We start from the raw sequence: 17329 nt of genomic DNA on the forward strand, positions 1-17329 counted from the left end.
CCTGGCAGGGAGAGGACACTCCAGGCCTTCCACCTGGCCCTTCCTACCGTGACGACCCTCACTCCACAGGTCAACGTGGCCATCCTGCCAGCCATTACGTCTATTTCAATGACATACTCAGGCACTGGGAAGATAACCACAGAGGGGCCTGTGGACCCATCCAGACAAACATTACCTAACCACCTGATTGCCGTGGGCCCTCACTTTGACCAGACCAATGGCATCCTGGACCTCTGGGAATCAGCAACAGTGCAGATTAGCACCCCACCCCCAAAACAAAGAGCTGGTGCCTCCTTTTCCCAGGCAGGCAGCCCTGGTGTGCGTGGAGCAAGATGGTGCAGGGAGAGGAAAGTCACAGGCCTTCCTCCAGAGCCGAAGGCTCCCCTCCAGCCACGGACCCGAGTCTGTGAGCCAGGCTTCATCTGGAAAATGGTTGCCTGGCGGTGCTCTCCCAACCCACTGTGACCAGGCTGGGTTTCTGGACCCTGACCGTTAGAACTCGTCAAGGGAACATCCTAAGAGTTGTTTAGTTCCCACAGGGCCTTGGCGCCCAAGCAGGCCTAGAGGGTGAAACTTCTGTTCCAAAGGAAGCGCCTTAAGCCTCTAGAAAGCAACCCACAGCACTCTAACCACTTTATCTTTCCTGTGAGCTTGGGGACCAACTTGTGACGCCACGACACAGCTGAGGCCCAAGGCTGTCCACCAAGGTGCGGCCAGGGGTCCTGCCCAGGCTGGTGGCAGTGACACACCCCCTCTGGTCCACTGCACATCCCCTTCAAAATGCCACACAGGATGTACTTCTCATCTCCGGACACGATGAAGTTTTATTGTTTCCCGAAAGGATGCATTCTCAAATGTTCCAAAAAATACTTTATTCATTAAACAATATATCCATAATCTATAACATGATCCAAAAATACAGATATACATCTTTACATTATTTAATAAAAAGATTTACAATATTATCTTTCCTTTACAAAGAGAACATCAATAATTCCTTGAAAATACAATGTAACATTCATGTTAAAGCTGCATCATTTTGGATGAGATGTGGTATGATGAACACCACAGATACACACTAGGAAGGAACTTCACAGAACTCTCTCCTGAACGAGAACACTTTTCTTAGATGTCCTATTTTAAAATTCCTCTCGACACAGGTAATGAAGACCAACCACTGTTCACTGAAACTTGAGGAAAACCTGAAACCTTCCACGCCGTGACAAGTGTCCCAGCCCCGCACCAGGGCAGGCCCTGGCTGTGGCTACACGGGGAAGCTGCTCTTCAGACAGCGTTATTGCTCGAAGCGGTCCTCGCCAAGGGCTGCCAGCGATGGGTCAGGAGGCAGGACTGACACGCAGCTGGCCACTGTCCCCACACACCCCTGCAACTCCCTCACACCCACCCCGTCACTGCTGCCTGGGGCTGCGTCCGGCGTCTGCTGCCCTGGGCAGACGGGAAGCCACCCGGCTCACGTGGCCCTGCCAGCACCAGGTTCATGTCCACCTGCTCGGGGGCCCAGCCTCCAGTGGGGACAGTCACACAGGCCTCGGTATATGCGTCCCAGCCACGAGCCCCACGAGCTTGGCCACAGGGGCAGGGGGCTCAGTTTAACACCTGCTTTTATTGGTGCAGCACGAGTTCTCCTGCAGGAAAATGAGAGGATGTTTCTCCAACTGCCGACAGATAAGACAGCAGTGGAAACAAGGGAAGGACTCTGCTTCTCCTCTGCACGAGAAACCTCTTCCCTCACAAGTAAGCCCCACGGCCACAGAGGGCCGGCACTCTCGCTCGCTCAGAAATGCTGCGACGCCCAGGGTAGCCTCCACCTAGGTGATGGTCGGGCGGGGCTCCAGAGCAGCCTCCAGCATCAGCCCCGGAGCCCGGCGAGCATCCTGATGAAGGCGGCAGGCCTCAGACGACACAGCAAGCGGCGTGGGCTCCAGCCGACCCCTCGGGCCAGGACGTTCCCGACCACATGGCCACCAAGTGTCTTCTGTCACGGGCAGCACTGGTGTTCGGGGAGGCCAGACAATGCTCCGGGGACTCTTTCTACTCTGCTCCTGTTTTCCGTTTTCTCCTAAGCTACGTGCATATTATTTTGGTGATATTATTGTAACCAGCAAAAAGTAAACACTAGAAACATACAAGCACAGAAACTTTAAAAAAAAAAAAAAAAGGTCCACATGTGGGATGTTACACAGTGACAAGCAGGATGGTACCATCGGACTTTAAACAAAAGCTTAAGACAGAGAAGTCGGTCATCCTGCCTGGGAAACGACCGCGACCTCAGGAAACCAGGTGAGAATCCCAACTGAATCAGCCAGCAACCCACATCCACAAACACCATCGCTTTCCCGCAATAACAGCGGGTGTGAAGTGTTCACAGATGACGTGCAAATATTAAATTAGCTTCTAAAGAATCCCCACAGCTTACTGTACTTACCTATCTTCTCCACAAAAACTGGTAAAAGGGGGAAGAAAAATTTTTTTTCCACATTTATTCCCCACAATCCTTAAACACCTGTATTAACAAAACCCTAAGTTATTAAATACCAACGCCCCTGGGTTTCTAGCCAATGCTGAGACTGAGGGTGCTGACAGCACTCGTCCCGACACGGCCCCCCTTCTCTGGGGCAGCAGAATGGCATCGGGTCTAGAAAGCCGTGTGGCTCCGGGATCCCCCAGGGACAAGCTGCAGCAGCGGCCGACCCCCTACCCCACCCCCGGCCCGAGACTGGACAGGCCACACGTGCTGAACCGACCTGCCCACGGTCATCTGGGATCAAGTGCCACTCCGTCAGCTCCCTCCAGAAAGGACAGAGTTGGACACGGGGCGCAGGCGAAGCCCCACTGGGAAGCTCAGACGCAGACCCCAGCCAGACCCCGCTTTCATCTGCTGAATATTAACTAACTCTGCGGGGAGTGGCCCCGTCTAGGACACAGCCTCACAGGTTCCCTTCTGCTTTGTTTCCTCTCCTTGGTGAATATTAGAAAATAGGAGGAGCATCTATAGTAACAAGGCCTCAGGAGGAAGCGGGTGTATCATTCCAGACGGTCTTCCTTATAAAGAAAACAAGGTTCGTCGAAATTGGGAATCTCAGCCCCAAGTCTGTCTCATGGACTTCTGGCCTGAACACAGAAGCAGGTTTCCCCTTCCGTAAATGCACGCCGGAGGCTCTCAAGTCCGAGGACACCTGCAGAAGTCACGCTTTCTGGACCATCATGACACACGGAATCAACACACCAAAGGTACGCAACCTCCCCCAACTGTTACCAAAAAGACGGTTCAAAGTCGGTTTGGTGAATGCTGTTTAAAGAGAAAGGACACTCTAGTTTCCTAGCTTCATCCAGAATTGCTATTGTGGCACAAGAAATTCACAAATCACATCACAAAATTGTCTCCTCGATCTAAGCTGCTCATCTGCTGTGCAAATGAACAGGTTTCAAATCAGCCCCTAGCGGCTTGGACTCACTCCATATTCACACAGACCACTATCTTCATGCTACCACGATAATTCATCTTCACAGTAAAAACGCCAGGAATTCCCAGGGAAACAGAACATCAGCCCGTCTGCTGGGCCGTCTCTTATCGTTCGCTAATGGAGAGACGTTTACTCCAGAAAGTAAACCCCTCATGGAGGGAAGTGGGAGTCCAGACGAAAAGGCAGTGCACAGCGAAGCTGAGACCCCTGCCCACCCCGGGTAGAGCCGGCCCCTCCCAGGCTCGTCACCAGGCTCCACATGCACCGCTCTCAGTGAGGGTCAGAGGCGCCTGCAGTGGTGCCGGGCTCTCGGGGAGCAGCCCCGGGAAACCACAGACAGATGACCAGGGCTCACACCTCCAGCTGCAAAGCGATGGCAGTGTACCAGGCACGCACACCCCTCAAAGTCCTGGGGCCACTCGCTGTGACCGCCATGCTTGGGGCCAGGGGTCTCTACGAAAAGTCATGAGAATGGAGTCACTGTGGTAAGTCCCCTAGGGGCACTCCTCTGGGCAACAGGGCTCAGGTGGCTTCTTGTTTGTTTTAGGAAATATCCAGAATTACAACTGGCCATTGAGTTATTAAATATCATTGGAAACAAGGTCGTTTTAAAATGAAGATAAAATATTGCGACGTGAATGAAGGGATGTATTAACGTGCTCTTCGGGTCCGGGCGTCTGCCTCTTCCTTACTTCTTCTTCCTCCTTTCCTGAACACACCGCGGACAGAACCTGTGATGAGAAAGGCACAGTGAGGGGCCCTTTGCACGTGGGCAGCCAGACCCCGTTTCCAGGATGGCTGGACGCTGCTGAAACGGCACCAGGACAGAGACCCACAAACGCAGAGAGCGCAGCCTTCCCATCGGGGAAAAGCCCCCACGCGGGCCATTCCATCCAGCACGTCTGTTCTAAAGTCGGTGGATAAGATTCGGGTCGGCGAGCAGCATGGTGCTTACACACGGGCATTCCTCTGGATCAAGCTCACGGGTCCTCCCTGTGCGATGACACCGCCACTGGGACCGAACTGGAGGCGGGCAGTCGGGCGGGGCCCCTTAACCTGGCAGAGGAGCAGAGCCCCGCCCATCCCACAGGGCTGAGCGGGCCCTGGTGGCCCTGGGCGAGCAGGTTCCAGAGCCAGAGACACAGGGGGCTGCTCTGGGTCCCTCCTGGGCCCTGGCAGCCCCGTAACAGAAGGGAGGCAGCTGATCCTGTGTGATGCAGCTGCCCCGGCCCCGGCCACCAGCACCTGGTCCAGGCCAGCGAGTGAGCCTGGCCCTGCCGGGCCCTGGGGTGGAGGGCAACGCTGCACCAGCGAGCACGGTGTGCAGACTCCCAGACACGGGCTCAGGTCTCAGACCTAGGCGGGAAGCAGCCTGCTCTCTGCCATCTCCCAGGGGAGCCCAGGGAAGTCGGGAGTTAGCAGCGGGCTGGGGCCGCGGCGCCCTGGCTTCCTGGCCGGCTCTGCGCGTCCCGCCCTGTTCCCAGCAAGTGGTGGGCAGACCCTCTCCTCCCAGAAGAAAATGATTTTCCAGTGCCTACTAGACTCTTCCACCCAGAAGTCCCACAAACAACTCGAACCCACCACGTCCCAGTCAAACTCAAATTGCCCTCCCCGCCTCCTGTTCCTGGGACTTCGCTTCAGCGCAGGTCAGCAAAACCAGATTTCTATGCACACTAAAGCTGCCGCTGCCCACTGAACACAGGACAGAATAGACGGCGCCATGACCCATGGCACGTCTTCTCGATGGAACGGAAAGCCCGCGGCACTAAGGGTGCCTGGCCTGCGCCTGGCCAAGACCTAGTTAACGTTCTTCGTCTTTCGTCAAAGCTCCCCGGGGAAGAACTCCTCATTCTCTGTTTGCATCTGTAATCATCTCTGCCTCACTCAACAGTCAGAATGGCCGTGGTTTGGGGGAACAGGAAGTGCAGGTCACCTTCGATCAAGGCAGGGGTTGGAGCGCCGACTCTTTGCACAGTCGACTTACAGTCGGCCGTCCATACCCGCGGTTCCTCCACACCGCAGATCCAACCCACTGGGAATCACGGAGCACAGCAGTATTTACCATTGAAAAATATCTGCATCTAAGCAGTTCAAACCCATGTTGCTCACGGGTCCCTACATTATGCAAACGTAATAAAAGCCGCAACCCCGCGTGAGGCGGGTGGGTGTCCCCTGCAGCTCGGCCCCGGGGACCACGACCAGTGGCGGCAGGCAGGCCCCCAGCCCAGCCGCTCACCCAGTTCTCCAGGAAAGCCGGCACCCATACTGACCATTTTCCTTTAGGCTTCGTGGTCAGGTCCACACAGGCGAAGTGAAACCACTCGATGGGGCACTGCAAGGCGAAGGAGGTGGTGGTCAGCCCCGCACTCCGGGTGCCACCCGGGCGCCACCCGCCCCGAGGACGCCGCCCCAGGCCTCAGCGAGGCCCCACTCACATCCGGGTTGTCACAGCCGATCATCTCCCCGTAGGACACCTGGTGGCACAGGCAGTAGGTGGGCTCGTTTGGGTCCACGGGCATGTCCAGCACGTCAGAGGGATGCACCGACAGGATGGTATCGGTGAACTCCGACCTGCGCGGAAACAACAGCGGTGAGTGGGGGGGTAGAGGGACGAGCTGCCCCGGATGGCGCCAGACAAGGCCGTGCACGAAGGCATGGGAGGGTGTCGGGGGGAGGCGCTCACTACTCAGCGTCCAGACCAGTCCCCCCAGGGACAGGAACCATGCCCAGCCCCGGCCCCCCGCCCGATGGGGCCTGCTCCCCAAGCTCCTCCCCCAGCCTGGGTCAGCCCCCGCAGCCTCCCGCGGCCTCTCCCCGGCCGGGGCAGGCACACACCACCACCACCAGCGGACACCTGGCAATATCCGAGAACCCACCTGAGCCCATCCAGGCAGCCCAGGTGTCTGAGCAGCCCTGGCTCCGCCAGCTCGCCCGGCACCTCCCCCACAAGAAGGGCCACCGCCTCGCCGCGAGAGCCACAGGAGCCCCTGCCCCCCTCGCCCTGCCCTGGCCCTGACCCCCAGGAGCCCACCACCACCCACCCAGCTGCCCACTGTCAGCAGGGCCGCCCTCACCTACCCACGCCAGGGAAGCGGCCTGTCGCCCTGCACTCCCCAGCTGCCCTCTGGGCTCCACCCACAGCCCAGCCAGACCCCTGCACTGTCCACACCGCCCTCCGATCTGCTGCCTGCGGCTCTGCAGCGCACACAGGGAAGGGCTCGTGGAATCGACTCTCATGTGTTTCGTTATTTAAAACAAAACCCGTGAGCTCAGGCTGGTGTAGACAAACAGTATGTTCCCACCAGTAGAGAAAGAAAACCCTCCCTCCCCCCCCCACCCCCAAAATAAAAAGTACAGGCGCAGATTCAAATGCGTACTTGCTAACCAAACACAGCAAGTCACACGAGGAACACGGCAAAAGGAAAGCTAGGACGTGGCGGCCGCCGGGCCATCTGAATACACTGACCCGGAAGGAAACGAAGAAAATCTGGTCCCCAAAGGGATTCACTGCTCACGTGCTCCCTGTGCACCAGAGTCTAGAAACACGCTGTGCCTTTGCGACCTGCCTCCCGGCCCAGCGAGGTGCCCTGGCCGCACACCGTCCCTGACACAAGTATGCTCGGTGCCCATGCAGCTGCCACCCAGGGCCCTCCCTCTGTGTGGGCTCTGCTCTCCGTCTCTGGGAACATCACGGAAACGCGTCCCGGCCCCTGTGCTTTCAAACTGCTTCAGGCACAGCCACGAGCAGGCCTTCGGGCTGGGGCGCTGTGTCACCGCCCGCAGGGTCCTGTCCTGCCGCCAGGGGCCTCCCTCCCAGGCACCCCCCGGGGAATCAGTGCAGACCCCCGCAGCAGCCACCCACCAGCAGACTCAGGCCTCTCCTGCGGTGCTTCCCACCTCCGGCACAGACCTCGCCTCGTCTGCTCCATGCGTTCTACTTGAGGCTCAACCACGCCGCACAGTTCCAGCTGCCGTGGCAGTAGGAGAGGCTGCAGGGCTTGTGGGGACCCCCCAGCGAGGACACCTCCAGCCAGCAAGCAGGCCTGGGACCCCGCACCACCGCTCCTCCAGTCTGACCTGGAGGGGGCTCCGGGGTGGGAGGGTGGAGGGAAGCAGCCAGGAGGTCACGGGGGCTGAGCCCACGAGGGCCCTTCTTGTTGGCCGAGCCCATCCCTGGGGCAGGCCAGGGCGACCCCTCAGGCAGCAGTGCTGCCCCTCGCTCCGGCCCCCGGGACGTGGTGGGCACCCTTCACCAGCCACCCCAGGGAGCCCCACACGCTTCGCCCCCCACGCGCGTCCCAGGCGCTTCAGGACACGCCCCCCGACAGGCACGGCTACTCATCCTCAGGAGGAACGGCCCCCGCGTCCGCACGCAGATCCTGCCTGGCTCACGGGCTGTACAGACGGCAAGGACGTACCCGAGGTCTGGCGCTCGCCATTCGGGTGGCCCCCCTGCCTGGCCCCGCAGGGTGACAGGACCTGCCTCTGACCCTGGAACCACATCACCCCAAGGCAGGCCGTGAAGCCACAGCACCGGCAGACGGGGTACACTGGCCCGCACCCGGCCCGTGGGTGTCCTGTCCTCTCCAGACACCGTCCCGGCCCCGTCCTGCCCCAATGGCCCCCGGGGACAGGGTGCCCCCGGTCACACAGCAGAGCGGGCCTTCAGGGCGGGCCTCAGCACCCCCGGCCCCCTCTGTCTGTAAACTGGGGCAGTCATGGCACCACCGCCCGGGGTGGCCGTGGAGAGGAAACGGTTCGCGCAGAAGCGCCGGGTCCAGCCTGACTTACCGAGGGCTCTGCCAACGTTGCCACCCCTGACTACCCCTTCTCACTTGCCGCTGCTGCGGCCAGCGCTACGAACAGCAGCCAGCGACATGCACGCCAGCCCCCTCAGTGAGGGGCAGCTGCGGGCCCAGCCGGCTCCAGCGCGTCCGCAGAGACGGGGTGAGACACCCGGGTCATCCCCGAGGTCTGAGCCACGGCCAGGCACGCACTCGTCAGGGAGCCTCCCACTGCACCAGGGAGCCAGGGTCTTGTCCCTCCAAGGGGGCTCATGGAGAGGAAGGGACACAGGAGAACACCTGCTCATCCCCAGAGGAGGCCGGCACGCCCCCAAGCCCTAAGCAGGAAGGAGCAGAAAGGCGCGGAACACTGCTGCCACCACGAGGTGGAAGACAAACCCGACAGTGAGGTCACACTTCAAAGACACTGGACAGCTGTGCAGTGACACAGGCAAGATGCCCTAGGGCTGAGGAAGAGGCAGCAGCCGAGGGAGCAGGCCATCCATCTCCCGTGCTCAGCCGAGGCCCGGAGGCCCACTGGGGACCACACCGACTCTGCAGGACCCCGGACACACGGCCGTGACCCTACAGTCCACTTACTGACCCTGGGGCCATGCAGAGGCTGCAGAGTGACATCCCTGATCTCTGAGCAGCCAGCCTCCTCCTCCAGGCCTCTGCAGGAAGGAAAGCCAAGCACCGCCCACAGACAGCCACTGTGGCAGCAAAACAGACACTCTGGCTTCTCCGTCAGGAGCCGGGAGGCCCCCTGCCACCTTCGCCACTCCGCCCCAAGCCTGCTCCATCTGCCTGGACCAAAGAAGGGCAAGCCCTCTCCACGTGCCTCCAAGGCCAGACAACGAGACAAGTACATGACGTGAAAAAGCAGGAGTGGTAACCACAGGGAAGTGGGCAGACAGAAGCAGATGCAGAGACGACCCAGATGTTAAAATTAGCAGAGAAGGGCTTTAAACACACATTAGGAAGAAAACGTAAGTAACAGGGATGCAAATATGGAGACTTTTCAAAAAGGAACTAAAATCCGTAAAAAAGGAATCAAATGGGGGCTCCAGAATGAAGACTACAGTGTACGCGGACTTACGGCAGGCCCTTGACCAGGGCGGGCCTGGAGTGCGCGAGCCCACTTACACACAGGCTTTCTTCAGTGAGCACACGCTACAGCGCTACGTGACCCGTGGTCGGATGAACCCTCGGATGTGGCACCTCAGACTCAGAGGGCTGCCTGTAAGGTGATACACGGACTTCCAACTGCATGGAGGGCTGGTGCCCCCAGCCCCACACTGTTCAAGGGTCACCTGTAACGTTTATGGCCTCATCCGTCTGCAACGGACACAGCCTAACTGTTCCCACACAGTCAACAAACATCCCCCATAAGGCAGATGCTTTCAATCACCTCTGACACAGGTCTCATGGCCCAGCATTAAATGTCCTGCCAGATCTACAAAACCGGCTTCAGTAAGAACACACACAGGTCAGTGCATTCCCCAGGATCCCCCTGCAGAGCAGACAAGGAGGAGACGCACCGTCTAAATGCTCAACAAAGAGGCTCTCGCGAGGGTCCACATCTCATCAGCAACATCCAGACTCTGGAGAACGCTACAAGCCAAACAGCGCAGGTCCTTCAAGAAGGAAAATTATGAAGAAAAGAAAGGGATGGAGAAAAGCTTACGCATTAAAGAAACTTCACCTAAACAAAGACCCTGACGAAATAACAGGTACTGAACTGCCCGCCTACTATGAACAAGTAGAAAACTGGACAAGACACCTGAAGTAGGAGTTACCAGACACTACACAGAAGGCAGCACAGGACAGCGATCCTGAGAAGGTAAACGAGCCAGGTGAGACCTATGACCTTCTCAGCTTTCTGCCCGGAGGTACTTTCCACACGCCAGTCCTTAGAGAGGAGCAAAAGCCTGCATGTCTAGGAGGGAAAAACCAAAGCTCAGGGAGGGTGGGGCTGCTGGAACTTGGGGGCAGGGTGCTGGAAAGGAGGAAGCTAGAGGAAGTGCACTCCGGAAATCTGCAAACAGATCCATTTGAGTTTTTAGCTAAAGATTAAGCTGCCCGTGCACGGACTGACAATCCACAAGGCCAGGCAGAGAATACCAGGGACCCGTGAGCTGAACAATTCCCAGAGCTCACACGCAGCCTGGGCAACATTCAAGTTCCAACCAGCCAGCATGGAGAGACCTCGTCAAACACCAAATACATTCAGAGGAGAACACAGAAGGGTCACACCTTAGCAGGAGGGTTTAACCAACCCTAGAGTAAAGGCTGCTCTAACCTAGAGGTTAGCAAAATACAGCCTGCAGTTGGCTGCCTTTTCTACAAATAAAGTGTTCATGAAACACAGTCGCATCATTCATCTACACACTTTCTGTGGATGCTTTCAATAGTAAACAGCAGAGTTGAGTGGTCACAACAGAGACAATACGGCCTACAAGCCTGAAATATTTACTATCTGGCATATTAAGAAAAAGGCTTTTTTTAACCGTTAAAAATGTGCCTACAAAGGATCAAGCTGCTCCACAGGTGATTAAACTAGTGACAAAAATTTAAATGAATTTTTAAAATTCAACACCCGTTAAACGAAGACAACAAAATCCTGATATTCAACCACATAACACTGACACTGTCTTAACAATGAGTCAAAACTTACTAGATGGGGGCTTCCCTGGTGTTGCAGTTGTTAAGAATCTGCCTGCCAATGCAGGGGACACGGATTTGAGCCCTGGTCCGGGAAGATCCCACATGCCGCGGAGCAACTAAGCGCGTGCACCACAACTACTGAGCCTGCGCTCTAGAACCTGTGAGCCACAACTACTGAAGCCCGCATGCCTAGTGCCTGTGCTCTGCAACAAGAGAAGCCACCGCAATGAGAAGCCCACGTACCACAACAAAGAGTAGCCCCCGCTCGCAGCAACTAGAGAAAGCCCACACGCAGCAACAAAGACCCAATGCAGCCAAAAGTAAAATAAATTAAATAAATAAAAATTTAAAAAAATGCTAGATGGACTTCCCTGGTGGTACAGTGGTTAAGAATCTGCCTGCCAATGCAGGGGACATGGCTTCAAGCCCTGGTCCGGGAAGATCCCACATGCTGCAGAGCAACTAAGCCCATGCGCCACAACTACTGAGCCTGTGCACCACAACTACTGAAGCTCGTGCGCCTAGAGCCCATGCTCCGCAACAAGAGAAGCCACCACAATGAGAAGCCCGTGCACCGCAACAAAGAGTAGCCCCTGCTCGCCGCAACCAGAGAAAGCCCATGTGAAGCAACGAAGACCCAATGCAGCCAAAAATAAATTTTAAAAAAATTACTAGACATGTGAAGGAGGAGGAAAATGTGATTTACAACCAGAGAAAAAGCAGTCAACAGAAACAGACCTGCCAAACTCATCAAAATGTATGCATTAAATATATACTGTTCTTTATATATCAATCATACCTTAATAAAGCAGCTTTAAAACAACAACAAAAAGAAATAGACCTGGAAATGACAGAATCAGAAGAGAAAGTTTTTTAAAAAGCTGTTGTAAAATGATATATTCAAAGATATAAAGGAAAATATATGTGTAATAACAGAAATGGCAAGTATATAAAAAAAGAAACAGAACTTCCTGATAAGAAAATTTCTTAAATCAAAGATTCACTAAAGGAGATTAAGATTAAATTAGACAACAAGGAAGAAAAGACTTGAAGATAAAGTAATAGAAACTATCCAAATGGAAGTGTAGAAAGAAAATTTCTGACAAAATAATAAGCAGAGCCTCAGTGATCTGTAGGAAAATATCAAGCTAACACACATATATGATTGGAGTCCCATAAAAAGGACAAAAGAGAGCAGAAAAAAAATTTGAAAAACTGGCTGAAAAATTACAAATTTGATGCAAACTATAAACTAACAGTTCCCAGAAGCTCAATGAGCTCCAAACAGCAAACACACAAAAAACACACACGAGGACACATCATAATTAAGTTGTTAAAAATCAAGTTGCTGTGGACTTCCCTGGTGGAGCAGTGGTTGAGAATCTGCCTGCCAATGCAGGGGACACGGGTTTGAGCCCTGGTCCAGGAAGATCCCACATGCCGTGAAGCAACTAAGCCCTGCGCCACAACTACTGAGCCTGCGCTCCGGAGCCTGCGAGCCACAACTACTGAGCCTGCATGCTGCAACTACTGAAGCCCGTGCACCTAGTGCCCATGCTCCACAACAAGAGAAACCACCACAGTAATAAGCTGCGTACCGCAACGAAGAGCAGCCCCTGCTCGCCACAATTAGAGAAAGCCCGCGTGCAGCAATGAAGACCCAACACAGCCAAAAATAAATAAATAAAACAAATAAATTTTTTAAAAAATCAAGTTGCTAAATGGAAACCTTAGAAGCAGCAAAAATAAACAAAGCCACTTATATACAGAAGAACAAAGATAAGAATTACCACTAATTTCTCATCAGAATCAATGCAAGATGGAAAACGACAGGACATCTTTAGTGATGAAAGAAAAAAAGAAGTCAACCTGAAACTTTATACCAACAAGAATATCCTTCAAAGATGGAAGTGAAATAAAGATATTTTCAAAGAAACAAAAACAGAAAATTCATCACCATCAGCAAACCTGCACTGTAAAAAGTGTTAAAGAGGGCTTCCCTGGTGGCGCAGTGGTTGAGAGTCCACCTGCCGATGCAGGGGACACGGGTTCGTGCCCTGGTCCCGGAAGATCCCACATGCCGCGGAGCAGCTGGGCCCGTGAGCCATGGCCACTGAGCCTGCGCGTCCGGAGCCTGTGCTCCGCAAAGGGAGAGGCCACAACAGTGAGAGGCCCGTGTACCGCAAAAAAAAAAAAAAAAAAAAATGTTAAAGAAAGTTCTTCAGGCAGAAGAGAAATGATACCAGATGGAAATCTGCATCTACATAAAGTGAAGGGCATTGGAAATGGTAAATATATGGACTAACTATAAAACTTTTTCTCATATTTTAAAATGTTTAAGATAAGCAATGATTTAGACCTAAAACAATAACAACAATATATTCAGAGACTTATGTCATACGTAGAAGTAAAATTTTTGATACTAGCACAAAGGACAGGAGGCAGAAAACAAAAGAATACTCATGTAGGCTCTTACATTAAACATGAAATAGTACAATATTATTTGAAATTCTTTGTGATAAGTTAATGAAACAGGGTATACACACTTGAATAGTCCTTAAAATGGAATACTGAAGAAATTCCCTGGTGGTCCAATGGTTAGGACACAACACTTTCACTGTCAGGGACCTGGTTAGATCAGGGAACTAAGATCCCACAAGCCATGCTGCGCAGCCAAAAAACAAAAAACAAAAAAATAAATAAAATGAAAACTAAGACTTCTTTGAGATACCATTGACACCCACTTAAAAAAAGTGGAATACTGAAAAAATACATGATTAATCCAAAAGAAGACAGGAAAAGAACAGATGGGACAAGGAGACAACTAATAGCAAGATAGTAAATTTAAATCCAACCATATCACTAATTACATTAAATCTGAATAGTCTAAACAGTGCAATGAAAAGGAAATTTTCAGACTAGATAAAAAAGCAACACTCAATTATTTGCTGCTTTCAAGAAACTCACTCTAAATACAAAAACCCAAATGTGGTGAAAGTAAAAGAATGAAAAAGGGAAAAAACACACCATGTAAAAACTCACTGTAAGACACTTGGAATGGCTATAGTAATATTAGACAAAACAGACTTCAAAACAAAGAAGGACAACAAAATAAATAATGATAAAGGAGTCCATTCTTTTTAAAAAACCTAAATGTGTATGTACCTCCAAGTAACAGAGCTTCAAAATATATGAAGCAGAAACTCACAAAGCAGGAGGAGAAATAGACAAGTCCATGTCTAGAGTTGGTGATCTCAACACTCTTCTCTCAGTAATTTATACAAGTAAACAGAGTATCTGTCAGGATACATAAAACTTGAACAGTGCTGTCAACCAAGTTATATAATTGACATCCACCCAACAACAGTAAGATACACATTGCTTTCAAGTATATATGGAACATTCAGAAAAACAGACCATAAACCATAACCTAAAACTTAATCACTTTCAGATAATTTCAATTACAGAAGTTCTCTGATCACAGCAAAATTAAATTAGAAATTAAAATTAGAAAGTTACCTGGAAAATCTCAAATTATTTGGAAGCTGAGAAACATACTTCTATATAAGCTACGGGTCAAAGAAAAATCACAAAAGAAAATTTTAAATATTCTGAATGGAATAAAAACAAAAACATAACATATCAAAATTTGTGTGACGCAGCTAAAACAGTAATTAGAAGAAAGTTTATAGCTTTAAATATTTATATTAGAAAAGAAGGGAAGTATGAAAATCATACTAAGCTACTAAGCTACTTCTACCATAAAAAGCTGGAAAAATAAAAGCAAAATAAATCCAGGCTAAGTAGGGGGACAGAAAGAATAAAGATATTAGCAGAAGTAAGCGCAATAGAAGACAAACAGTAGAGAAAAAAACTCAATGAAACCAAAAGCTAGTTTTCTGAAAAGATCAAGGCAAAATGAGAGAAGACATAAATCATCAATTTCAGGTCTAAAAGAGTGAGCATCAGTACAGAACCTACAACATCAGAAGAATAATAAAGGAATATTATGAATAACTTGATGTCAGTAAGTGTGACAACTTATATGAAACAACAAATTCCTTGAAAGATGTAGATTACCAAAACTGACTCAAGAAGAAATAGAAAGGTTGACTAGTTCTATAACTTTAAAGAAGTTGAATACAGCATCAGACTGTATACTTAAAATGAAAACATTTTATTGTTATGTAAATTATTCCTTAATGAAGTTAATCTAAAAGGTTAAAAAAAAAAAGCAACAAGACTAAACTATAGGGTCCAGGAGTGCACTGTGTCAGGGACAAAACTACAAAGAAAGAATGGAAGTGAACACCCTGTCTGTGTGGGTCGTGTGTGTCTGGAGCTGAGGAAGTGGTGATTCTGAAGGGGCACAGGGAAGGGCCCCCCAGGGAGCATTAGTCACCGGCCAGGCAATGATTACAAGGAGGTGCCTCTTACAGTAATTCGTTAAACCACACGTTTGTTGTGTGGTCTTCTGCATCTGTGCATTACTTTACAATACAAAGACCTATTTGGGGTTTGTTTTTTTTTAAAGATAAAAGTTTAAACACTAGGTTTAAGAACCAAAACTTTTCTTTTGTCGAAAACTAACTCTTCTGAACTCTCCCCATAACTGTCAGAATCATCTCCACAGAAGCCACTTGGCATTTTAGCATCTCCTATGAAGCAATGTTACACTATCTTGGAGGATGAAGCATCCCATTCATATTCTATGAAGCTATCTTGGCGGGTAGGGGGTAGCGAGTGAGAGAGTACTTTAAATGAAATATTCTGAAGTTCAAGTTAAATGACATGGATATTTAATAAATGCAGTCACACAATTTAAAAATGAATACATCTAAAACATGTATTTATATATAAAATGATCAACAGATGTGTATTCAACTACTAGGAAGTGGCTTAGCTTGAACCGCACCAAACATCACCGTGTCTCTTAAGAGGCAGGGCACGCAGTGGCTAAGAGAATGGGTTCTGGAGTCAGACCGCCTGGTGCAAACCCAGGAGCTCTGAAGCCTCGGTCTCCACGACTGCAACACTGCTCCCTCAAGTTGCCGTGAGGACCAACTGACCCGACACGGGCAAAGCAGGAAGAGCTGCAGCACACCTGGCACGGGTAAAGCAAAAAGCTACAGCACACCTCGCACAGGTAAGCACTTCCTCAGCCTTAGCAGTCACCGGTGTTTCCATCCTGAGCAAATACCAATGGTGTTCTTCAGGGAAAAAGAGAAAAAAAGCACCTCTCACCCTCCTTTATGCTTCTTCTTCTTTGGGGTGTCTTCTTCTGAGGTCCTCCTGCCACGACCCCGGGAGCCCCTCTTTTCTTTCTGACCTCGACCTTCTGAAACAATAAAGACCACAACTTTGTTCACAGATTTCACTGAAGCAGGACAAGATTTACCCAAATGTGATATTTACCATAATGTTCCTAATACACTTATCAGACAAAATTCTTCAGAACTCCATAGTTAACAATAACAAAATGAAGAAAAATTAACAGACTTGCTTTTTAGCCCCCGTCCTCCAGAGCTTTCGAAGTCGCTGCCCTCCATCTTGTCCTTCAGGTCCGCCTCGAAGCGAGCCAGGTCCGCATCAAGCCTCCGGATGTGCTTATCCACCTACACAGAAGGATGCTCACACATTCCGTTCGAAACTCAGAGCAAAACGCCTCAGGGTCACAAATGCTCCTGACATCAAGCAGAAAGCACTGTCTGGCCCTTAAACTGAGTCTAGAAGTAACAACACTCTGCTAGAACAAGGCCTGCTATTTCCAACTTGATGCAAGGGTCTTTTTTCCCCACATTCTGTTCCCCATCAACAGAATAAATCCTACTCAGGGAAAAAACCTTGAAGGCAGGCAACAATGAGAAACAGAGCCGTAAGATGCAATGAAGTAAAGGGCTGAGGACCTTGGATACTAGATCCTGACGTAAAATGTGAAGAGCTATAGGTTCGTCAACAGAAAATGACATTTGAAGATGGAGTTCAGGACGGAGCTGGAAGGAAGGACCGCACAGAACTGCCCGTGACAGAGGGGATGCTCCTGTAGCTAAAAGGACGTCACAGCACCAGCTGGCTGGTGACAGCCGTCCAACACCGTCCATCACGGCCCCCGACTGGAAATGAACCACAGTCCTAAGCTTCATTACACGTCAGAGAGAAAACGGACTGTCTTAAGGACGTTGATCACACCTAACTCCTTGGAAGACAGGCTGATTACTCAAAGGATTTAGCACTTTGGAGCATCGAAGTCCCAAACATAAGCATTAAGGTCTCCTCCTAGAGGATTCTTTCTCAAACACAACTAATTTCAGGCTTTAAAAAAATCACTGTTTAGGGCTTCCCTGGTGGTGCAGTGGTTGAGAGTCCGCCTGCCGATGCAGGGGACACGGGTTC

The 17329-nt window shown here is 51.2% G+C and overlaps 1 protein-coding gene across 1 annotated transcript in view; it reads right to left on the minus strand.

Moving 5' to 3' along the window:
• Positions 1-855: 855 nt before the first annotated feature.
• ING5 (inhibitor of growth family member 5) overlaps positions 856-17329 on the minus strand; it is a 22461-nt gene continuing 5987 nt past the window's right edge. The window contains exons 4-8 of the mRNA XM_027115982.1: positions 16440-16551; positions 16181-16274; positions 5921-6056; positions 5756-5817; positions 856-4216 (exon numbers count right to left, since the gene is read on the minus strand). Of these exons, the coding sequence (XP_026971783.1) occupies positions 4174-4216; positions 5756-5817; positions 5921-6056; positions 16181-16274; positions 16440-16551 (447 nt within the window). The 3' untranslated portion in view covers positions 856-4173. The remainder of the gene's footprint in view (positions 4217-5755; positions 5818-5920; positions 6057-16180; positions 16275-16439; positions 16552-17329) is intronic.

This window comes from Aethalodelphis obliquidens, unplaced genomic scaffold (assembly GCF_003676395.1).
Source record: "Aethalodelphis obliquidens isolate GAN/ISIS:26980383/991018 unplaced genomic scaffold, ASM367639v1 scaffold2, whole genome shotgun sequence".
Classification (NCBI taxonomy): Eukaryota; Metazoa; Chordata; class Mammalia; order Artiodactyla; family Delphinidae; genus Aethalodelphis; species Aethalodelphis obliquidens.